Source organism: Strigops habroptila, chromosome Z (genome assembly GCF_004027225.2).
Source record: "Strigops habroptila isolate Jane chromosome Z, bStrHab1.2.pri, whole genome shotgun sequence".
In the NCBI taxonomy this organism is placed as follows: Eukaryota; Metazoa; Chordata; class Aves; order Psittaciformes; family Psittacidae; genus Strigops; species Strigops habroptila.
In genome coordinates this window covers 88544597-88570262 of record NC_044302.2, presented here as the reverse complement: position 1 = coordinate 88570262, position 25666 = coordinate 88544597, and the positions used below count along the sequence as shown (strand labels likewise).

Sequence of the window (25666 nt, the reverse complement as noted above, 5' to 3'; positions counted from 1 at the left end):
AATGATTTCTGCTACACATTACACTAAGACAATCTTTTAAATAACCGAAAGAGACACTACTAGGGGGAGCATCACAGGAATAGGAATTTTTGGTGAAAAGCAAGTGAGAGATTTTCAAGGTGTAGCCAGGAATTCAGTACTGGTGGTTGAGTGAGGTATCTGATTTGAGGAGGGGAAGCAGAATAGTGGAAAGATCTTGAGAACTGGGATGAATCAAAATAGGACTTCCCAACATTGTGGATGTTATTGGCAGAGTATAGAGTTGTTGCCAATGGTCAAGAAGGGATAAGATAAACCCATTTCATAACCTGCTCTCTATATACAGAAGTATTCTCACAGAATGTACTAGGGAGAAAAAATAAGTACAGCAGTGTGTGCAAAGAAGTCATCAGTAAAGGCACACCTTCATGTGAATTTGAATTTTGCTAGAAGTATCCATTTTATTTTCTTCTACAGGTCAGTATATTACTTAATGATTCTTAATATTTCTTCAAATATCTAGTAGCAGTTATAGCTGCAGAATAAAGCTGCTTTCATGTTTAGTAGTGTTTCTTGAATGAAGCACATGGGAACCTGTATTCCAATTAGTTTTTTATTATTGTTAAAAGTACTGACCTATAATGGCGGGTATGATAATGAATGACTAATAATAATCTCATCATATTAGTCATCAGAATGACTAATAATAATCTCAGTCACTGCTTTCTGAAGTCCAGCATTCCCTAATGGATTAATAAATCTGATAAATGTTTGCTTTAACAAGAGGAGGCTGGCCCTATTGGTCCAGCCAAAAGGCTTCCCCTCCATCCAGTATTCCTTTTTAAGCCAAAAATTCCAGGTCAAAATTATAATTAGGACAGGTTGAAAAGCTTCTCTGTTTTTCAAAGTTTTTTTCTGGGCTAACCGTTATGGGGATCTAGTTTAATTTGAGGAACAAAAAATTTGAATGTGATTAATTGGACAATGCTTTTAATTAAAAATGTCCGCTTTTAAAAATTCTCTAGATACACTTAAAGTCTGGAGTAAGTGCATGGAGAAGTAAAACTTCATACATTAAAAAAAGGGGGAGGGGGGAGGAGGAGATATAAAGCAGGAAAAATACCTTGAGACAGTTAGCGTTACCTGGATAGTAACAAGGGGGGGGAGGTTGGAATTACTTTACTTAAAATAAAATAAAAAGTAAAAAGTGAAAAACAAACTGTTAGAATCAAAGTTAAGGAGGTTGTGTTATGTTTTGGTTTGGGTTTTGTTGTGGTTTTTTTTTTTTTAAAGAATTAAAATGGGTGGCTGAAATAGCTAATGCTTATGCACCGATCACTAAGTCTTCATCACTGGACCTTATTATGAATCTTTTTGATCTTTCCTTTTTCTGTAGTCAACTTGCTTTCATTGACCATTTTCTAATAGTTGATATTCTGAACCTGCAGGTACTATTTTTATTGTTCTTTTTTGGTGGTGGGTTTTTTCATTCCATCTTCTCTGAAATGATCCCTTGTCTACCTGCAGTGGACTGCTAAAATTCCTAGGAAATACACTGCAACTATCTAGATTACATCCTGATCAAGGAATTATGTGCTTCCTACCAATCTTATTTAGACCTTTGTGAACACAGATATATTTAGAAATACACATTAAAATTATGTAGGTTATATTTAGTGTGTTTTTATATAAACATGAAACAACATAACTGTTCAGTTTTTCTGAATTATTATTCTAGGATCAAGACAACCTTTAATCCAACAGTCTCAGCCTCCACCTTATTCATCACCTAGAGATGTTCCCCCAGACATATTGTTAGATTCTCCAGAAAGAAAGCAAAAGAAACAAAAGAAAATGAAGTTAGGCAAGGATGAAAAAGACCAGACTGAAAAAGCTGCAATGTATGATATCATTAGTTCTCCTTCCAAGGACTCCACTAAGCTTACATTAAGACTCTCTCGTGTAAGATCTTCGGATATGGACCAGCAGGATGATATGCTTTCTGGTTTGGAAAACAGCAGTGTGTCAGAGGGTGATATTCCTTTTAATGTGCAGTACCCAGGACAGACTTCTAAAACACCCGTTACTCCACAGGATGTTAACCGCCCACTAAACGCTGCTCAGTGTTTGCCGCAGCACGAACAGACAGCTTTCCTACAGGCACAACAAGTGCCTGTTTTACAACAGAACACTTCAGTTGCTGCAAAACAACCTCAAACTCCTGTGGTACAGACACAGCAACAAGGAACTATAACGTCATATGATGAAGTAGAGTTGGATGCATTGGCTGAAATTGAGCGGATAGAACGCGAATCAGCTATTGAAAGGGAGCGATTTTCAAAAGAAGTGCAAGATAAAGGTAAAAGGATTGTGTGTGTGTATACACTATATATTATATAAATATATATATGCATATAAACCCCATATATATATATATATTTAAAAAACTTCTTGTCATTGTCACATAGTTCAATTCTGTTTACTCAGTGTAGGTTCTTCTGTGACATTCATCTCCATTCCCCTCTAACAATGAACTGTAACCTCTCATATATGCATATTTTTAATATCTGGTATTCTTTATTTGGGGTCTTAATGTATGGAAAGTGAAGTTCTTGTTTCAAAATTCTTTTTAAGTTACTCTTATTTTGAATCATGAGACTGAATGAAGTACAATTGATGTTGTTTATAGTTTCTAAAATCCCAGCAGTACCATAAGTCAAAATTTGTAGTAAGTTTTGGTAGTTGAATTATTGATTAACTACTCATGTTGCCTATGTGAAGGAGGTATTAGATTAAAATCACATCTATTCTTTTAAAGACAGTGTAATGATTTGGTAAGATACACTACTATCTTGTCTCCAATGTTTATTCAGCTGGATATTCATTATTATGTAGGCATTGCAAACTTTAGAGAACTATCATGTATCTGTATGGTCTCTAGCACAGAACCAGATAAGCCTTTGAAATGTTTTCTCTTAACTTCAGTAGCTGTACTGGTTGTCCTAACTGATTTAATTGAATCTATCCTCTTTGGCTTGTTTTGTTGTCTTTTCTCTGTTGTTAACTGATTTGAAGGTCTCAGAAATCCCAAAAACAGACGCAAAGTCCACATCTAAATCTTGAAGATAAGATGTATTTTATGAATTAGATAGTAATAGGTTAACATAAGTATTTTTCAGAAACTTCCAGAAACTGCACTGTGTTTAACTTCTGAGAAAAAATCTTCTACAGTATAATGCTAATTTATTAGACACTCCCAACAAAAATCTCACGAAGTGATGCAAATTCTGATTTTGGAAGCTCATAGGTGAAAATTGTCAATTTTGGGCATACTTGTATGAATGCAGCTGAATTTACATACAGCTTGGGTGTTTAACCAGCACTGAGAGCACAAATTTTCTCCCTATTCTCATTTTCTTTTTTTCTTTTTTTTTCTGTTTTTAAAGATGCTGGGGTGAGGGGAGAGGAGGAGAGAGGGAGTTGCATGTCTGTTTGCAGATGTGTTTTTTGCAGTTACTAAAAGGCTTAAGTTCTCAGATATTTCTTGTTTAGTGACTAAATTAAGTCTTTTTAGGAAATGTTGTATGTGAATATATGGAGAAAATGTGTGCTCACCTTAAAAGAGTGCTCACCTTTAATTTTAATTTAGTGAAATGGGGAATTTGCCTCTTTGCTTAAATCTCTTCTACTCATTTTAAATTTATTGATCGGGAGCTTGTGGTTTGTCTCCTTGTACTATAAAAGCTACTTTTTATCTGCACACTTCAGGTAGAATCTCAGCACATTTTAGATGAAAAGCGTCTGGAAAAATGCACTTAAAGCAAGACTAAAACACATTTTCTCTTTTGTTCTGGCTTTCAGGAAATGTTGAGCATTAGTTGTGAAGTTTGTTTACCATAATTGCATAGCCACAGGGTGACTTTGATTTCTTTCTTTTGGGGAAAGGAGTGATGTTTATAGAAAGTGATCTCTCCCCTTCACCACTGCTCAGTAACCACATTCCCAAATGATTCCAACCTTATGCTACCCTTCTAACTGCATCTTCTGGCAGGTCTCAGTTCTTCATATGGTTCTGCAATTGCTATTAATCAGGTGCAGGATTTGCTACCTTATATAGTGACAAATGATCACCATTTATTCACTGGTGGTATGTTGCTAGACAGCATCTCTTTTCACTTTGGCTGCTGAGATTTCAGCTATGAATGAAAAGTATTGAGTAGAAGGATTTTTAGCAGTCTTCTGACAGATTTCCTGAAAAGCTGTTACCTTGGAAAAATAGGGGGTTTATGATGCTTTTGCATTGCTTGTAAGTTTATACTATGTTTACAAGTTGAGGCGCACTGGAATAGTTCTAGTTATAGCTGTTCAGTTTGGTGTGACTGCAGGAGGAAGCTTCCTCTATTGTTCCTAGGGGAATATGTCTGTTAGAAATCTATCCAATAACTCCTAAATTTGTCATTCATTTTTGTGAAGCTGCTTACGGTATTGATGCAAAAGCCTGGCATTTGTGCATTTTAGTACATACACTGTAACTTCAGGTTACATTATGTGAAGAAAATAGTGTGACTGTAGCAAGTACTCAGTCTAATTAGAATGGGAATGTATAATGCTAGCTGACGTTTTATAATAGCCAGCTTCCCTCTAGAGAATTTACTGAAGATGCTAGAGTATACTGAAATCTGCATGAAAGAATATTTGCTACTTTTGTAGTCTAGGCATGGGAATGCATATTACAGTAACACTACACTTTCTGTGTAAGCACACATTGTTGTCTTGCATAACTTACTTTGAGTAGAATTGTACTCATAGGTTTTGATAGGTTACTGGTCTCTTCTGTCTTTTTTTTTAGACATGAAATGGCTGTAGTGCTATGCTTCCTCAAAGGTTTTCAGTTACTTTCTTTCTAATTGTAAGGCTTTGGTTGGATATTCCATGTTCTTTCAGGGGCTTGGAACCAGTAGTGTGGTGGAACTGTTTATTCCAGAGGAGAGGCAGAGATTTTTTGGGGAGGTACACTTGCCTAAAGCAATGCCACGTTCTTTTCTGTTAATACTGAGGTCCTTTTATAATGTTTGGTACATGTGGGAAATGGAGATTGGAGCCCTTTGGTAATTATAGTACTTTCTGTAATAAGTCATTAATTCTAACAAAACTGTTAAAATATTTAGGGTCCACCAAACAAAGTCTCTCAAAGTGGGAGGCAGTCTCTGTTTCAGAGGTGGAACTAACACAAGGTTTTTCAGAAGTGCCGCCACCTTTGAAAAGCAGTGTCTCTTATTGGAACCTGATCATCATGCTTTTGCTTTTTGAAAAAAGAAATCTTAGTGCAAAAATCACTAATGCAAAATCTGGCAGATTTGATCTAATGTATATCAGGTATGCATAAGAAGTGATTTTATAGACCTTTTGTCTAGTATCTGAGTAATTTTCAGAGCTCTGTTTTTATAATTCTATCCTTTTGATCCATTTGGATCTTGGATTAAGTGGATTATATGGTCTTTTCATCATGACGGAGACACACAAAGTTCAAAAAAGTTGGTTTCGCCCTTGTGCTCTGCGTGAAAGGACAAGAGTCCATCTCTTCCTACTTTTTCCATCAAGGAAGTCTCTTTGTATTGATTAATTTTGCAAGTAATTTGTCTGTATTTCTCAATGAAAAGCATAGTTGGAAATTAGGAAGATCAAGGCACTTGGCACCAGAAGTTACATTCTAATGCATTTATTATGTTTAATACCCGCAGAACAAGTAAATAAATCCATGGAACATGACATACTCAGGTCTTCAGTTACCATTGCCCCCCGCACAATGGCATCTATATCCTCATCAGATACAAGTTGTTAATCAATACTAGATATCTTCTCTTTGGAAAAAATGTGTGTGATTACAAGTAGATCCAGCTATTTTTTATCCAGACTCAGATTATCTGAGTTGGAAAAAAAAAGTGGTTTGGAAGGGCCAATACAGAAAGGGATTATCTTTTTCCACAACAATCACAACAAATGAACCATCCTTGGCTTAGGTGCATTGTGATACTTCGCTGATGTCATGTATTTAGAAAGGCAATGAAGTTTCTTGCACACTTTCTTCTCTTCTAATCACCATCAGTAGTCGTATTTCCTATACTACTTGGTGCTGTTGAATACTTTTGGAACAAGTAGAGGTCCATATTCTGAACCTGGTTTGTTCACTTTACTGGAGTTGTGCTTTGTTCACATTCTGAAGTTGACTACTCCAAGGAAGTTTAGGAAATCCTGTTGAGGTTTAGAAAATTATATCCCAGGAATTTCTGTTCTTCTCAGGAATCTTTTTTTCCTTGGTTGGGATTGGGAAGGATATTGAGAGAGAAATTTTGTTAGTAACCTCAGTTCTTCACATTAACTTGTGCTTTCCCACTGTTCACTGTTCAAATAACCCAAGTGGGTTATTTCTGTGTATAGTCAAGTAGTTTAAAACTAGTCAGTCACTTTGGGTCTAACCCCTTCCTAGAAAATTACGTTAAGTTCTTCTTGTTCTTCAAAATTTAGAACTGCTACTGAATTAATTTTCAGGTTCACACTTTATACCTCAAGACCTTTCATGCTTTACTAAAAACCCCAAATACTGTGAATCAAAAGTATTGCAGATATTAAAATGAGCTCTGAGTCTTCTAGGAAGGGAAAAGGGGAAGGTAACCTTGAAAATTGCTTTAAAAAAAAAATAAACCAAAACCAAAAAACTGAAAGGAACCCATCTTTTTTCAAAGACTCTTTTTCAAATTTCTGTAGTGTTTTATTTTATTCAGATTTGCTAAATTTTAATTTGAGCTCTTCCATACATAATATTGTGTGTTCACTGTTAGATAAAGGCTACTTCAAAGACACTTTTCTATAATGCACCTGTCTTAACAGATTAAGGAGTTCTACTTTTACTTGTAAAAGGCACCATTCTCTGGAGTTTGTGAGAAAAGTAATGAAATCATTAATCACTGACAGTTTCATTGGGAGGCTAATGTATTATTTTTTTTTTACTTAAAAGCATTAGAAGCATTTTTTAAATGAGACAAGCCTACTCATATCTGTGTTGTTTTCCCTATATATTTTACCTCTGAGGATCCATTTTACCCATTTCTTTGGAATCTTACTGTGGATTCTTTGAATTAAGAAGAAGTGAATCTGTAATAACTTTATTTCCAATAATTGGATCAGTTAGGGGGCATTTGGATGCCTGCTGTGGGCCCTTCATTTTTAGTTCGTTCCAAGCCCATAGCAGCAGAGACACACAACCCAAGAGTGTGAATCTGCCGGAGAAAAACTCTCAAAACTACAGTTATAGGTAAGTAACCTTTTTCTCTTACCTTTTAAGTTCTTATCCAGCTCCTCTCCCTTTCTTCCCATTACCCATCTCCCCCGAAAGTTCCCCAAAGAGGAAACTAATAGAACTCTATTAAGAATGAACAGTTTGTTTACATCTTATTTTATGAAGCCAATTAATGAAATGACAGAATGTTTAATTATAACCAGTATATTAGCATTCATTTCCAAAAATATGTTACAGGGGTTTTATTTCCTTAAAAATAGAGCTATAAGTGTTGTCATTTGTATAGTAATCTTGCAGAAGATTAAGGTGACTAATACCAGAAAATGAAATGAGACAGTGTAAAATACAAATGATTGTGTGAATGTGTTGTAGGACAGTGTGAGAATTAGGTGTCATCTATTTTGTGTATTTCATTAAGTCTGCATTTCGTAGTGTGACATAATGGATGAAGCTGACATCTCATGTATCTTTCTGAAGAAAAAGCAGTTTTGCAACTGCCAGTTCCTGTAGATGAGAGATATGTGTGTGTGTGCGTGTGTGTGTGTTCAGACATGTTTCAAGAAAAGTAAAGGGAAGAAATTCCTCTAGAGAAATTGCAATGCAATTTTGCAATGTTTCCATCTATCTAGGAAAAAATACTTTTTTTTTTTTTATAAAGAATGAAATACTAATTGAATGAAAAGCACATTTAAAAAAAAAAAAAGTAGAGGCGTATATTTTTAATGGCATTTACTTCAGTTTGGTGCTCTTGTGTAACATGCAAATTCCCTCATTTTTCTCAGGTTGGGGTTTACACAGGGTAGTACAGAAACCTGTCCTTGTAAGCAGGTGTAAAAAATTACTAAAAGCTAGCAGTTTGGTAAGACGTCTATTTTTTTAATCTTAGCGTAACCTAGAATTAGAAAATTTAATATAACTTGCATGTAGCATACGCGCTCAATTGTACTTGTTAGATAGATGGGAGGATTTATATTACCCAGTAATGAATTTTGTTCTGGGACAGTCGCTTCTCTATAATGGATTTAAATCTAAAGAAATGGCATGTATAATTAATATACCTTTTTAAGAGTTTAGGACCAGCATTTCTATAGTTTATAGTCACCAAGTTCACTCTGACATCAACCTAAGAAGACAGACTTTTTTTTATTTCATGCAGTATAAATGTGACTGGATCTAGTTAATTGAAAGTATTTTTGAGTGCAGGGTATTATGTCAGAATAAAATCCACATCTGGAAGAAAGCTTTCAAAGTCATTGCTGATTTCTAAAGTTTACTATCTATAGAAATGAATTAAAAACTAATTGGATATGTTAATTTGTAAGTCATAGATAAAACAGGTATTTTTCATTTAGTCTGCTGTTAGTGTGTCCCCTTTTTCTTGTGAAATTAGGTGCTGCATTAGGTATTTCAAAGTAATTGCACTTCAGGTTTTGCTAAGATATTTTAACAATTGAGTTTACAAAACTAGAATTCTTCGCAAAGCAACCCCATGGATAAAACCTTGTATTTGTGTCAGAAAAATCTATCTCATAAATAAATTAAAATCATATTGTTTGTAAAAGCAATTAAATTCAGGGAGGTTAAGCTTCCAATCTCTAAACAAGTGTAGATACCTTCTTATACATTTCTTCAGTTCAATTCTTGTTATTTCCTTTCAAATATCTTTTGTATTAGTATAGTTAACAGGAAATGTGTTACTAGGCATCCTTAAGTAGAAAAAATCATAAGATCATATTTCATTCTCCAGTTATGCTGATTACATCATTGTTAGATTTAAGAAAACAAGCAAAACTTAACCAGAATGAAGATTCTGAAGTCTGCAACACTCTAAGGCATGTCAGGGACTTCTATAGTCTTTTTTTGTGTTTTGTCCTGAATGATTTTGGACATCCCTCCTGATGGACTTTGTTTTTTGCAGTGTCCAGAAATTTGATAAAGTCTTTTTAACAGATTAATATAAGTCAGCAGCTGTTTGTGTTCAGATTCTCAGAAATCCCTTCCTCTGAACTGCAGCAGCTGGAAGCTGTGGTCTCTTCTTCAGAGACTTTGGAATTATGTTCTGTTTGTAAAGCTTCCTATACCAGATTCATGACTTCACATTCTTAGTTTCTTCTGTACAGGAGCAACCAGTGAGAATAAGATTTTTGACCTGTATTTGCTGAGTCTGTCTTTTAAGGGGAGCAGGATGTACTCTAGGAGTCTCTTCTGCTGATGTGAAGAGTTCTTATTGGTTCTTCAGTTCTTTGTTGCTATATGGCTTTGCAGGGAGGTTGGATGAGAGCTAACTCTCATGGTCAGTAATGTTGAATGTTCGTGAAGGAGTAGAAAGATAAGAATGGATATTTGCCCTCACTCCATTGATAGGTCATCCATCAGTACTATTGGAGTAATTTTAAACCTTCCTTGTACCCAGAATGTTTTGGTTCCTGTGGTCTTCAGAACACTGTTGGTTGTGGGGACAGGGCGCTGGGACAGCTTTGGAGAAATCTGTGAAAAATAACTAAGAAAAGAAAACAGCTGTCAGTGAACACAGAGTTGATATTTAGATGCATAGTTGTATGTTACCTGTTGAAAATTCCTAATCTTAACTGTTAGCTTAAATAAAGCAAGCTAGTAATTGGCCTCTAGCTGACTTGTCTCTGATGTTGTTAAAAAAATGGAAGGGTTGAAAATAAGTAATTAACTGCTTAGGACTGGTATATTTGCTTTAAATTTACTAATTGCTGAATTAAATAATTCAAGTAAGTGGTAATTCAAATGGTGTAGGCATATTGCAGTAATCTCTGAAGAGTGTTAGAGCTTTAAAATATTTCTGTGCTTTAAAAAAGAAAGTTTGTACTGGAGTCATCAAAAATGGTTCAGCCAGAATTCAGCATCTTTGTATTCTGAAGAGGAGTACATTCACATTTAACCATCCTGGATATGAATTGAATCCCCTACAAGATATAAATGGGAAAGTGATAATTGATCTGTTGTGTCTTCAAGATCATTCAGAAATCTCTCTATTTTAGTCTACCAAACAGTATTAATAGAGCAAAGTGTTACCATTCTGCTAAAATGAAGCTTAGCAACCATGCATGTGGTTATTATTTAGACTTGTTACGTTTTCACAGCTAGTTACAAAAGGCCCGTTTCAGTTTGCTAGGACAAGCAGTTCTAGCAGTTTTTAAGCTATCATCCTATTATACTCGTTTGTCTGGGATTTAAGCAATCATCAGGTTTGCAAGAAAGCAGTAGCATTGGAGACTTCAGCACTAATGGTATTCTGGCTGCTGCTTTGGAGAGATTTCAGGTTAAACAGAAGAACAGAGATACTTCTTTAGTACAGCTCCCCTCATCCAGCTGCTATCCCTAACACTTTCCCTGCTTCCAAGCATACCCGTTTTCAGGATGGATATTCTTCAAACCATTATTGACTCATGGCTTCAGCAGAAATATATCTGAAAGTATCTGTGGTTATTCCAGTGCGATGGTTTTTTTGCCCAAAGGTTCCACAGTAGTTGATTAATTTCTAAATCTGAAAGTACTCATCGTTTTGATACACAGATATTTCCAAAGATGAAGGCCACCCAAGTCTCCAGGAATACTGTTCATAAGAGAACAGGTGAGGATAACCACTTGGAAATCCAGCTAATTTTTTTTTACATTTCAAATTAGTGGTTCCTATAATGCTTTTTTTCTTGCACCACAGTGACCCTTTTAACTTGATAGAACATCTCTACGATTTTTTAGAATAAGGTAGCTTCTGATCTTGCTTTGAGTACCAAGGTATTGTCTTTTGTTGAGCATGTTGCAATGTAAAGAGAACATCTATGTTTGCTGAGCCAAAAGGATGTATACATAAGAGAATAATGAGGGTCAGACTATGCTCTGAACTGTCATAATTTTTTTTTCAAGAATTTAACAAAATGTAGATGTATTTTGGATGTATCTACATTCTGAGGGAAGAGGGGGAGGAGTGGATAATGTTACTAAAGAGAAAAGAATCTGAAAACAACAAGCTTGGATACTTCATCTCTGATATAGTCAGAAAGCTTAAAATACATTCCTTTTATTATGAAGACTGTTACAAAGAGTGAAGAAAAAAGATGCTGATCGCACTTTATTGGTCTCAAGAGCTTGTGAGCCTATCTGTCCAGGATTGTGGCAAGCTTTGAATGTACATCTGCAGGATTTGAAAGAAAAACTTTAGCCTGGTATTTTGGCAAAGTCCTAGATTCTGATAATAAAAAGAAATTCTACTATATATGGAATGAAGTGGATGAAGCTTGGATACTGAAGGATACAAAGTATATTTGAATGGATTGTAAAAGTTCCTAAGTTCATCTGTTCATCAAAACCCTAAGGGGTCTTGGGACTCAAAACAACAAAGTAGATGTATGCAAACTTTCATATATTTGACTGTAAAAGAAAAGATAAGAAGACATCAGTTTTCTGAGGGTAATTACTCTGTGTTCACCTCTCACTCTTTGATTATTCTCATATAGTTCAAAGTGAGTTCAAGATTTTATAAAGCCCTTGAAACCCAATGGTGTATGTCAGCTTTCAGATTTCTGCAGCTACCATGGCAACTTAAGAAGTTTTTGTGCTCATTCAGTGGAGTTTTTTTATTATGCTCGATGAAGATGGTTGTACTATGTACTTGTTGTATCTTTTACACCCTAGTTCAACCTGGTATTTTCATATACTTGGGCCAGTTTTTTTGTCCTAGATCCTGAAATCTCATAGAAGCAAAACAGTAATGATGAAATCTAGTTCGGAGGATCACCATGAAGATTCACTGGAAATATGAAGAAATCTGGAGTAATCTGTAACTCTGTTTGCAATCACCTTGCCATTTAGGAAGAGAAAACTTTGAAGGTGTTCTTAGATAAGATGGCAACATGTTGTTATCATAACTACTAAAACATCAGTATTCATTTGTCAAGAGAAATGAGGAAGGTGCATCAGAAGAGCTCTGAGTTTAAAGGGAATACGTATGCCAAGTTCTGGTGTGATCGTCTACTTACATGTGTTCAACTTACAATTTGATGTTTTGGATGATGAAGAGCAGCAGCATTTTGAGCCTGGTCAGTTACAGAAGTTCAAGCGAGAAAATTGGTCCTACTTGAATTGTTTTGGTTGTTTAATCTTGGAGCCTTCAGCATGAGGGTTCTGAAAGGTGAGTTTTGGTTGATCCAGCTACAGTTGTTTAAGACATCGCAGCTCCTGGCCATCTGCCTTGCTCCTGTAGTAGTGGTAGCAGAGGGAAACATTCACTTGGCTCTTATCTGACTCGTTCAGCCTGGTATGTTTATGTAAACCATCTTCACTCGTGCCTTAAGGTGGTACATTGGACAATGACATGCACTTGTGGAAATACGAATATGTGTTCCCTTCTGCTACAGGTGATAACCTCATTTAAAGGAATGGGGCACATAACTAATAACAGTAATGTCTTAAAGGCTACTGTTAGATCCACCATCAGAGCTTTTCAGGACTTTTTAGGTGTGGCTTACATGTCTAGGTTAAAATGAAAAAGCTGACTGATTTTTGCTAAGAACTCAACTTTCTCAATTTGTTTTTCAAAATTTAAAGAGTTGTAATTCAGAAATAAGGTAATGATGTGTGTGGATGTGTGTGTATTAACGTATATGTTTTCTTAAACCAAAAAAACCCCAACATCCAATTTGAAACCAATGAATCTGGAAGCTTCTACTTCATTACAATTCCTAAGACCTGCCATGAAGCTCAATGACGCCAAAACCCTCTTAGTCACGTGGAGAAAAAGATTTTTCATTACTGCATGAAGGTTTCAAAAAACTATGTTCATTTTAATCAGTAGTGTAGGGAAATTAGTCTGTGTAAGTTCTCATATCAATCCAACAGTTGTGTAGTACAGAAAAAGAAAAAATCTCCATGCTACAAAACTGCACCTTTGATCTGGCAAGTTTATTTTGCTTCACATCTCTACCATAAAGTTGGCAGGTGTTCTTACAGGTTTTTGTTGAATTTTGCAAAGTTCCTTATTTGCAGTTGACCAGTTTCTACATGGAGTTGATTGTATCTGTCTTTACTGTCTTCCAGCCTTAAACACTATATATAATTTTGGAGTTTTAGGAAGTTAGAGATGTACAAATAGACTTGGAAATAAAAATAATGGGAGAAAAAGCATGTTCATATCACTGGCATTGACCATGTTACTACTTGGTATTGTTCTTGAATGTTAATATTGGAGATGATCCTTCAAAGTTTTAATTCTTCTAAATAAGAATCTTCTACAAATGTAGAAGAAATTGGAAAACATGCATTATAACTTTGGTTTAGCATTTGAGAGGGTGGTGTTTTTATCCTTGGCGTTTGTTTTGTATTCCTTGATTGCATCCTCCTTACCTCATTCCTCACTCCAAAATAAGAGCTGGCTCATTGCATCTGGTGATAAGGCACCACAAATCTAGGCACAAAATAAGTTATTTTTATATTGCATTTGTCGTCTAGACATTTTGACAATATATCTGTATGACAGTATTTCCAACCTATGTTTCATAATTCATTAGACTTAAAGTCATATTCCCTCACTGCAGAGAAAGTCATTGGAGTTTTTTTGACAAATTACACAATGATAGTTCAGAAATGAGAATATAAGGCTTAGTGCAAGTAGGGCTTTTGGTTTTCATGGCAGAAATTAATTTTAGTTTAGAGTACCATGTTCGTTATAGAAATAGGTTGTAGTTTAAATGAAAAGAACATACTCTTTTGGATACTTCCATGTGCTTCTCGTTTCTACGAATTCTACCAAATTACAGGGTGTGTTATTGGCTCACTTTATTTTTCTGTGTTCTATTCTTAATGATTTTTTAGTACAAACAGAAAGGTTTATTGCAGAGTCAAGCTCTTGACACTGCATAAAGTTATCACTGAACTTTTTATTTCATCCATGAAAAGAATTATGGTTGCAAAGAGAAAATACTCAAGCTTTTAAGTGTGTAGTCGCCCCCCAACAAATACATACGTATTATGATATAAACTCCAACTCTTGGTATACGGCTTTGGTTCAAAGACAAGCATGGAGTGTTGGAGTTACTTTAGTCATTTTTGTTCATTGTTCATGTGTTCCCTGGCTATAAAATGTGTTTGAAATCCAACTGATGCGCTGAACCAAGTAGGGAGAACCTCTGTCTTAATCACTGTAGATTCTTGGTTAGTTCATGTATAATGAAGCAGGCTGAATCTGTCAGAAGAGAATCTTTTATAGCAGTAATCCTCAAAAAGTAGTTGTGGACATGTACACTAACTTTGTTGCTGCAGACTTCTGCTTCAACCATAATTAGTTTTGGGTTTTCTAGAAGTTTTGGGTTTGGTTGGGATGGGGGTTTTTTTGTCTTTATGTATTGCAGCTGTTTTATTAGGGTCTCAGGAATTAATTACACAGGGATTTTGGTGTCATATGTTTTAAGAGTGGGGTTTTTTGATGATTACTTGGCAGCTGTGGTAGACTGACAATGAATGGTAGTCTGAATATGTTAAAAAGTATTAGCTAGAGAAGTTCTATTCTTGCTTTTAAATTAATTGATTTTGTTGTGTGTGCACATACTTGTTGAGGAGGATGAATTGGGGGGAGTGGAGGGGAATGGACATTCTTGCTTAGACATTTACCAGTCTATATATGTAATTTGTGATGTTTCTCTTTCACTTGCAGATAAGCCTCTGAAGAAGCGAAAACAAGAAAATAAACCGCAGGAGGCTGGAGGTGCTACTGGAGGAAACAGAGCAGCTTCTCAGGAGACAGGTTCTGCAGGAAATGGGGCGAGGCCAGCGTTGATGGTTAGTATTGATCTGCAGCAAGCAGGAAGAGCGGACTCTCAGGCAACAGTAACTCAGGATTTGGACACCATCAAAAAACCTGAAGAAATTAAGCAGTATAATGACGGGTTTGTGTGTGTTCCCCAAGAAGACACTGTTGGAGTTCTTAAATTTAAACCTGAAAACCATCCAGAAATTTTTAGGAAAAAGCCAGACTTTGAAGGTCAAAAGACAGATATCCAGCAAAATGAAAACAGGCAAATGGAATTTCAGCAAAGTGAGAGCAGACGGTTGGAAAGTAAACACAATGAGAACAAACAGTTAGAAGCTAAACATGAAAGCAAGCATGAAAGCAGACAAATGGAAGTGAAACAAAATGAGAACAGACAGACGGAATCAAAACAAAATGAGAGCAGGCAAATGGAGATGAAACACAATGAGGGAAAACAAAATAATGGCAAACAGGAAATAAGGCAGAGGCCCGAAACGCCAAAACAGAAGAGTGAAGGCAGGCCTGAAACGCCAAAACAGAAGACTGAAGGCAGGCCTGAAACACCAAAACATAAACATGATAATAGGAGGGACTCCAGTAAACCATTGTCAGATAAGAAAGTTGAGATATCTAGACATAAACTAGATGTGAAATCTGATCTTTCAAGGGTAAAACCTGAAAGTAGATCTGATCCAATAAAGCAAAGGCCTGATGGTCGTTCAGTTTCTGATACACTGAGGCGTGATCATGATAGCCTTAAACAAAGATCTGAGGATAGGGGGGATTCAGAGAGATACAGAGGAGATCCATCCAAGATTAGAAGGCCTGAATATTTGAGATCTGCAAACAAAAATGAACATGATTCTAAGCATGGTATTAAATCTGATGGTTCAAAACCTGAGAAATTTGAAAAGAAACATAGGCATGAGTCTGGTGATTCAAGGGAAAGGTTTTCTGCTGGGGATCAGAAATCAAGACCTGACAGCCCTCGTATTAAACAGGAAGGCAGAGGAGATTCAAGTAAATCAAGACCTGATAAACCTGGTTTTAAATCACCCAACAGCAAGGATGAACGAAGGACAGATGGTAATAAGGGTAAAGTAGATACTAATAAAGCACATGCTGACAGTAAAGCAGAGTTTCCCAGTTATTTGTTGGGGGCAAGATCTGGTGCATTGAAACATTTCGTCATTCCAAAAATCAAGCGTGATAAAGATGGCAATGTTACTCAGGAGTCAAGGAAAACTGAATTTAGAGGTGAACAGAAAGACAAAGTAGAGAAGATTGGGCTAGTTGAAGATCTAAATAAAGGAGCTAAGCCTGTAGTTGTCCTTCAAAAGCTTTCTTTGGATGATGTGCAGAAATTTATTAAGGATAGAGAAGATAAATCAAGGGGCTCTTGTTTTAAACCCAACAAGAACAAGTCATCCAAATCTAATAAAGGTAAGATTTTTTTTTAATATTAATTGAATTATGTCTTTTTTACAGTCCTATTCTTTTAGATTTGCTACTTTTGTAGTTAGAAATTCAACACAAATGTTTGATAGCTAGTTTATATACTTGTTTATATGGTGATTTTGGGCAACAAAGTGAAACTCATCTGTAGGCCTGTCATGATTAGAAGTCTTACTACAATGAACCTGAAATGATTTATTTACTCCAGTGCAAGTACCTGATGTGGGAACACTTAAATGGTCTTAAGCTGTACTTGAGCTACATTAGTTTACCCTGGTAATTTATCCAGTGAAATGTAAATCCTATGATTTAAACTGGTTTAAGTGTGTTTTATATGAGGGACTGGTACTACTGTAACTAAATCAGTGTAGCTGGAGCAGTGGGAAATACTATGTATACAAGCCCTAGGATTCTTCTATATGCTTAACTGGAAATGAATTATGTTTTTCCAAGGCACGTTTTGACATGATGCAATAAGAACACAGTTACAAAGTCCCATCTGCCTCTTTTACACTGTAAATACAACTCTGTTGGGGAGCCTCCATACTTGAAGCTGTGTGACAATAAGCTTACAAAAGGTTCTGTCTTTAGGAGAGTTCAGACATTGTCTCTAGGGTTCATTGTATGCAGAAAGAGGAAAGGAACTGGTAAACAATTGGCTGGAATTTTCAAATAAGTAATATGAACAGAAAATAATTCAGTATAGTTTGTAGGTTTGCTTTTTGGTTTATTGTCTCTTCTGCAGATATAACACTTTTTATATAAGATTGGTTTTTTTCCTGATGCTCTAATTTTGACTAATTTGGTTTCATATTGAAATAGATAAATTCGCATTGTGAAATCAGTGTTACTAACTGGTCAGGGTTCCTGTCTTTTTTAATCTTCAACATTTAAAGCATTAAAATTTCTCACATAGTTATGTTTATATGTTGTCATGTCTCAAAATTGACAAATCAGGTGGCAGGGAGAGGATTTCAGCTGTGTTCAGGATGATTTAGGAATGCAGTTCCAGGTATATCACAAATTTGAGATTAAAATGTTTTCTTACGTAGTTGATCTGATAAGAAATAATGTAGAAATCATCTTGGGGAATGTATAACTATGTTTATGTACATGTGTACAGAGGTGATATCTGTATAACGAATTTATTATGCAACATCAATTCTCTATCTACTAATCTGTTTGTATTCACTCTTAAAAACTTAACCATTCAGGACATGTATTACTTATTCGTAAAATATTAGCCTCCTTGTTAAATATTTGCTCTTTATCCTGGAAATACGAACATTTTCCCTGTCCCTTTTTGAGGTTCAGAACAGACAAAATTTCCATTTTGAATAATAGGTATCTAGAGTTAGTCATAAAATTATGACGTTTGTTATCAGTTTAGTCTAAAGATTTCAGATGAAACCATTATGTTCTTGATAGGGAATGCTGAAAACTTTCTGATGGAACTCAGCTCTAGTCTTAGAAGGATAGAGTTTGAATTCACACAATTCTATGTGTGGAAAATCAGTATTTTTTAGAACCCTCAGAGCCATATACAGTGTGTATCTACTTTCTGAAGCGTTTCTGAAGTGCTTTTTTTATAGTCTGTATTGTATGTGGTTATTCATATAGAATGTTTTAGTAAGGTGTAAAGGTTTTAATGAGTCTTGTCTGATTAGCACTACTAGGAGATGTGCCACACATGAGGAACACATGAATTTGAAGTCAGGTTTATAACTTTTTGCAATGTTTTTAAGTATTTTTTGTTTTATAAAGTCATGTATTTCTTACGTACTCTAAATAACCTGGGACATATTTTCCAGGGGAAAAAAAATGTTTGAATCTAGTATCAGTCTTTTTGCTATTGTATTCAGAACAAAGTCTTAAAATGATACTAGAAATAGGTTTTGTGAAAAGAAGAATGTTGAAACTATGTTTCTCTCTTACAAATGGTTTTGAGTGTTCAGCCAAACAGATTTTGAAAAAAGTGTCTTTGAACTTCAGATTTTCATGTGTGTTTTTAGTTTTATGTATTTTTTCCCCCAACATCCTGGTAACTTACTTCCTAGGATATATGGTACTCAGTAACTAAGTGAACTCCAGTGTTTGAAAAAGTTCATAATTTATGAAAGTATCTCTTCATAAGCTGAAGTCTGTTTGTCAACAACTGACTGATACAGAAAATATTCATGCCATTGTCACAATGTCCTCACTCCAGAAGAGAAAAAGTGTTCACTGTCTTACTCTGTGCCATTTTTAGTTCTAAACATTTTAATACACTAGGAAAAGTATTTTTCATAAACATTCTTTATTTAGTTCATCCTATATATCTTAATAGATTGTAGCAGATCTTCTCTAGTGTTACCTTGTAGCATCATTATTCTACTTCTCACATCCCTCTTCTTCCATGTAGCTTAGTATATTTTACTTTATCTTTCCTTATTTTACTTGCTTGTATTTCTTATCGTTTGTTTTTGCTTTTTCATACATCCCTCCCACAAGAAAATGTCTTCTCCTGGCTTTGTCACATACAACATCATTGCTGTGATTTAACTAAAATTCAGTTTTAAAATATGATTAGTTCAGCTACTGCAAAACACCATTTAAATAGTCGTTCTGTCTTAAGGGACTAACACTAATTCATTACAAAATTCCGTAAAGTTGACTTGTTTTAAGCTAAAATTAATGGTTTGCAAACTGAAAGCCTGTACAGCTTTTTACATTGCTTCTGTAAAATTTAAATTTGAAAACCATGCTTTATTATGCATGTGGATAAGCCTTGCATTGTACTGCAAAAAGGCAAAGTGACATTTTAATCTAATTATATAGACAGGTTTGAAATTTTGTTTTATGATACGAATGGCAGGGATGGCCATCATATACAACTGTTTATATGGAATCATCCCAACAGTCCCTTCTGGCATTTATGATGAAGAATCAACTTTTTTCTCTCTCTCCTGATTTTTGAGCATTTTTCTGAAAGATTCACTCTAGCTCCAAGGAAAGTTATGGAAGTTTTTTCATAGTGTATTTGTTAAGGGGTCTTACAGTGAAATTTTGTGGCCTGTTTTGTCTGGGTCAGAATGAATTGTAACATATTTTTCCTCTGGTTTTAACATCTGTGAATGCCTTTTATCCTGATTTTAATGGAAATGTATGTTGTTGGGGATCCATGAAACTTTTCCTTTCGAGTTCATGCCTGCAATGAGGAGGTCATGTTTGCTATCCTTTCTTTTCAGAGCTTCAGCGAATACCTTTTCCGCTGCTTCTTAGAGCTATATTGATCAGCTGTGGTGGGATGGGAGCTGTTAACAGTTTCACAGTTGCTGCATTCTGAATAAGAACATTTTACTTTGTTAAACTATGAAACAGATACGAATAATGAGAGAAACTGTAACTGTCTGTGTAAGGACCTGTCCGAGTTGGTTTATAATATGTTTGAAGGACTGCCTTTCCAAAATAAGCACCATACATGTAATGTAAGTTTTAGTTCGAGGACAAATGAGTGTGTGTTATGCAGAATCGCTGTTTGGGTCTTCCGGTGTCACCTAAAAAGAGTTTGTTGTTGAAGAAAAAAAAAATGTCTGATCTGAATGCTAGTCCTTAACTGCATGAATTGTTGCAAGACTTCATGATCGGTACAACACAGAACTTTACATGCAAGTTTTTGTTACTCACTGCAAGTCTTCCTAAATATACTGCACTCTCTGATGATATGATCTGAAATTTGAGTGGAGAGAGATCTGCTGTTTTGTCAAAGGTGCTTTTTATGCATATTCTTACAGCATCAGCTAAAAAATTTACTGCTTAATCATCTTCAAATCATAGAGTTAAAACAACGCTTCTAGGTTTTTCTGTCTTTTGCTTGTGTGGTTTGTTTTTCTGGGGGGCAGGAGGTTGGTGGTGGTGGTGGGTTTTTTTGTTTTTTATTCCAGGTGACTTTTTCAGAGCCCATAGTAACTATAATTTGGCATTTGTGTAACATGACAGTCCATCTTTGAGTTCTAGCACTGCTGGAAATAGTCTCACTTGTGAAACAGAGTACTCAATTAGGTGCTCATCTTCTAGGTAGGAGTGACAAGGGAGCATTCCAGGATGAAAAGTTGTATCCAGATTGCGTTGGCTCAGTGAGGCAACTTGTGATGTCTCTCACAGACTTCTAGTTAGCACAGCAGAGCTACTCACAAATACTTTCTGGTAAAGCTGAAAACTGTGGACAGAAAGGGAGTATCAATTTTAACGTTTTTTAAATCCTTCACGTATGGGGCTTCTGAAAGGACAAAATTGGCAAATCTTTAAGAAAAATTGTTTATGGATGTTAACACATTAAGCAAATTTTAGAGTTCACATTTGTTTCCAAACGCAATTCCAAAATAACAATCTCTTGACATTGTACAGACACACTATTATACTCACTGAAATCAGTGGGGCAAGCAGCTGTGCTGCAGGGAAATAACTAGAAAGGAAAAGGCTGCAAGTCAGCTTGTTTACAACAGATGGTGTTTTTATGAAGATTACCATTGTGAAAACCCATAATGCCACAAATCTGAAATTTGAAATCACTGTCATGGAGTGGGAGGACCAGAGTAATAACTCACTAAGCATCTCACATATGCATGCACCACCAGGTATCAAGCATGTCATAACTTTCTCTGAAGTTCTACAGAAAATTATGCCACATTTCGGAGAAAAAAAGGATATATTTCATACTTTACAGCAAGAAGTATATAGTGATTCTTCTCAGCTGAAGTATTAAAAGCTTCTCTTAAGATCTAAGTTTGACTAGAATGTTGCTGTTTTTTTTTAAAAATCACTTTCATAAAAATTCTACTGTCTTCCTGTTTTTCCCTTTTCTGAGTTATTAATGACTGCCTCTTTTCAACTGAACTGGCTGTCCTTTGTGGCATTTAAAGATGTGTTGGGTTTGCAGAGGATCCATCTTAATATATATACTTTGTCCATTTAGCCCTGATTAATTTTGTTCTCCTTTCTTGATTGAACAGTTTGAAAATGTTCCAGGCATTGTTTAGTCAAAAGCCAAAACCAAACTATATATAATCCATTAAAGTCTAGGAAGATCTCATTTCTCTAGCATGCTCTGCACTGGAATGTATCACTCCTACTTGCAGGGACTTTTTAGGTATGATGTGTCCATCCTATCCCAGAAAGTGTGCTGGGATTTTTATGGGCATTGTGCATACTCTGTGGGACTTTTATATTTAGTACTTGTTTTGCAGAAGTAGATCTTGCATAAATTGGTAGGCAGCAGGAGTTCAGCCATTGCACACTGGAGTCCTTTCTTGTGTTCATCTGTATCAGTACAATAGGAGACATTTTTAGCACAGTGTGGCTGCTTTAATTATTTCCTACTTTAGTCTTTGCCACTAAGGTAAATATTCTAATTCTTGCTCTTAAGTTTACTCTGGGTAGTTAAGAGTGAACTTCGCATGTTGCACATCTAGTTCTTAGCCCCAACAGTAAACATGAGCGAAACCACTAATTTAATTGCATTTTAGTTCATCTGAAATATGATGCTGTGTCTGTTTGCAGATTTAGGAGTGCATTGTTTAACTAGTTCATTTTTGAAAAATTACTTTGTCACATGTAAGTGATAGAAATTTATTACCTAATTTGTCAGAACAATTTGTTGGAAGTCCAAACCTGCCCTTGGTTCATGGATGTGGATGCTTGATCAGGTTCCTCTTACTTCTGGGAATAGCTAAGGCTATTTGGCATAAGTAATTTTTGCAACAATGCATTATAATATGTAAAAAGGTGGGCCAGCAATTTGTCTGATGTCAATTACAATGTGCAATGTTGTCTAAGTATATAAGTTATTTATGTGTCTGTGTATCTAAATATGGATGTTATTCTTAGCTTATGTGCAGGGATACATGCTCAAAATTTTTGGTCTGAATTTTCTTCTAAACAAAGGGTAAATTTGGCAAAATACAAATAGGGGAAAGCCTCACATTTGCTTCTGATAAATTAACTTTTCTGTTGCTCGACATTTTCAGCTGGTTTTGTGTAAGAAAATTTAAACTGTTTACTTGAAATTTGGAATTTAGTTTTGCTTCATGGAAACGTTATCAGTAAAAAGAAAAGAATGAGAACTTTTTTTGTTCTTCAAATTTCTGTTGTTTCTATCAAATAAATGTTCCTTAAATAGAAGTGCTATTTCGTTATCTTCTGAGCAACTTTCCCATAACATTTTATATTAAAAGCTAAAACATCAGCAATCTTTTGTTGTTATTGCTTATGTAATTAAGTTACTTTGAAGAAGCAAAGCAAGAGGAGCTTCATGTGATATCTGCAACGATAAAGCCTGAGAATGTTTCCATGATAGTGTGAGGAAAAAGCAGATGTTCTTGATGTCCTATAGTCACAGATCAGATGTAAGACGTGGTATGTGTTTTATTTGTTTTGTTTGCTTATTCTCTGCAAAGATCTTAGTTGTATTGTATTACTTGTATGGGAGTTTTATGGGAAGAAAAATTATGAGGTGTAATATGAATTTATTTAAGATCTTTTTTTCTTAGTTGAGATCCCAGTTAATTTAAAAACCTGGGTTTTTAAATTAATCAGAATACATGGCTGGGAAAACATACCAATCACAAATTCTGCTTCCAAACATTAACAGAAAATTACATGCTGTGTTTTGCAACTGTACAAAGCACCATAACTTTTTAATACAATAGATTAAGTTGGCTTACATTTCAATGCATATATTCAAAAGCAATGACAACAAAATCCAAAAATGATCCCCTGACACTGATTCATGAAAGTGAGGGGGTTTGTGCAGCACTGCATTTATTTTAATTGCCAGTCTTGCTCCATTTTACTCTGATTACTGCTATATTTTTTTGTGAAGTATCTTGCAAACCTAGACTGCTCTAGCCTCCTTTTATCAATTTTTATAAAAGACAAAAAGCCAGTGAGTAGCAGTAAAGAATAAAATAACTTGTGGCTGTAGCTGCCACAGCAGTCAGATAGCTTGACGAAATAATTGATGACAATGTAAATGTGAGTTTTCTTGGCATCTTTGGAGAGCTCATCTTGGGTATATTCCCTGCTCTCTGCCTGGATCGTTCAGGATGCTCTTTGGAAATCTCTTCTCTCCACCAAAAATGTTTCTTATTTCTGAGAGTATTTTGTACTGTTGTAAAATTCTTTTTGAATCTGTGCTACTTAGCCTTGTGCAGTGATGTCCTCTGCTGTATCATGGAATTATTCTGTTCCTGTGTCCAGATTCTTCTCTAACCCACCTACCTGGCTGGGTCGCATTTTTCAAGGCCAGAGCTATGGACACCAGGGTATAAGCAGGGACTCTGAATCTCTTGTTTTGTTTAGTCCAAGGCTGGGAGCTTTTCCTTTGTGCCAATATTGGGGCAGATGAGGAAAAATTATTTTGAAAGATGTGTTCGAGAAGATTCTATGGAATGACATATTTCTTCCTAACACTGCTTTTCTCCCTCCTGCGAAATTCATTGCAGCAGAGAATCCTGTGCACGCAGTCCCTTGGGTGGTAGTGAGGGCATGTTGAGTCTCATCACCCTCTTAATGGTGTGTGTATGTGTGTGAGCTGAGCTCAGGAGTTACCCATTCATGGATGTAGTCGAAAGGTGAGGGTAATGGGCTCAGTAGAGAGTTATATCCTGTTTATAGGATGTAGCTGTATATCCTTCCATAAACTTTAAGTCAGAGAATGCAACAGGAAAGAGGAAGGCTGGTGGAGTAAATGCACTACTTCTCAGATTATTTTCACCAGTATTCATTTGATGGTGTGTTTTTCAGCTGATAACATGGTATTGACATAAAAGTGGAACTTCAGTCTTATGAGCAGGTATACTGTCCTCATGCCTTAAATTTCTCTTTGAGAAGAGGATCATGATTTTCCTGTTTCCCCTCCTGTTCTTGAAACTCCAGGGCATAGAATTATTTGAAGGAGTGTGAAGCTGGTGGGCAACGGACTCTTATCACCAAGGACTCAGTGCAACATACTGGAGCATTTTAAGGGAAATCCTGGTAGAAAGGATATAATAAAATTTGCACCCTGAGGGATAGCCAAACATTTTCAGCTTTAACCAGTAAGCTGTTCATTTTCAGCAGGTAGTCATGTGGCCCTTTGCGTTGTAGTGCCTCAGTGCTATAATGTAACGGTACTTGACTATTTTAAAAGGGTGTTCATTTTCCAAACATCTTTATAAAGTAGGGAAGTACTCTTTTATCCCCCCTTTTTCTTTTAGTTCTTTATCTAAAATAGAACCTTATCTGCATGAGTGCTGACCTAAGCATCACCAAGCATCATCCCCTTTTCCATAGCTGCTTGCTTGAAGTTATTGTATCAAGCCACGTGAAACTAGTATGAACACACTGATTGTTATGTCAAAAAATAATTGTACTGTCCATATTGAATGGATTCAGTAAAAGTCCATAATGATGTTACCTTTTTTTTTTTTTTGCTGTTTAACCTTTTCTTGAAGGCATTCATCTGCCTGGATCAGGGAGACCTATTTGACTTGCAAATTCAAGGCAAAGTGATTTTGGATCCTTCTGAAGATTAGAGATGCTTAAATATTAATTGAAGGCTGTTCTACAAGCTTGAAAGTACTCATCAAGTTTTGAACAAAAAGCAATGCTGAAGTTCGAATCAGATCTGTGCTTGTCCATTCTTTTTTTAAGTAAGCCGTATGTGGCAAAGGAAAATACTACATCCATGCCATATTTCTAGAAATCTTTCTAGTGTACATGGCAAAACTGTTTGAAAAGCTTCCCGCATTAAAACAGAATGTGGAAGGAAGCTTACAGACTGATTCATTTTTAGCTAATATTCCCTGGCTGATCTTGAACTGTATTAAATTTTGTCAAGAATTGCTTGGTGAGAAGACAAGTATCTTGATGGTCAGTGGATATTCAGATAGATTCTTGAATACCTTCTCTAAGAAACCTTTTGATAATAGCCATCAAACCCAAGAACTTGTTCTTCCTTCAGCAAGCAACTAGTAAGTAACTCATGGACAGTATTGCATGTGTTCAGAGAAGCGCTAAAGAAATGGCTGTTCATGTATGCAGTTCATTGAATGAATTTTCTACAGCTGTGCTGTGACTTGCCCTGCAGTTTCATTAACGTGGAGTTCGTCAGCAAGCTGTTCTTTACAGTGAGACAAAGATTT

The 25666-nt window shown here is 35.6% G+C and overlaps 1 protein-coding gene and 1 long non-coding RNA gene across 12 annotated transcripts in view; both read left to right on the top strand.

Moving 5' to 3' along the window:
* Positions 1-25666, top strand: part of NIPBL (NIPBL cohesin loading factor) — a 150882-nt gene that overhangs the window by 81964 nt on the left and 43252 nt on the right. For 7 of the 11 annotated variants that reach the window (XR_003995102.1, XM_030512489.1, XM_030512493.1 and 4 more), the window contains 2 exons: positions 1718-2338; positions 14955-16493. Coding sequence is in view for 10 of the 11 variants with exons in the window: in XM_030512489.1 (XP_030368349.1) it covers positions 1718-2338; positions 14955-16493 (2160 nt within the window). In the remaining variant the exon portion in view is untranslated. Of the gene's footprint in view, positions 1-1717; positions 2339-11697; positions 12438-14954; positions 16494-25666 lie in introns of those variants that run through there. The other 4 variants (XM_030512497.1, XM_030512496.1, XM_030512495.1 and 1 more) reach the window with 3 other exon arrangements.
* On the top strand, positions 16511-17939 carry LOC115619736. Its single transcript, XR_003995104.1, has 2 exons — positions 16511-17756; positions 17825-17939. It is a non-coding gene; the product is annotated as an uncharacterized LOC115619736 (long non-coding RNA).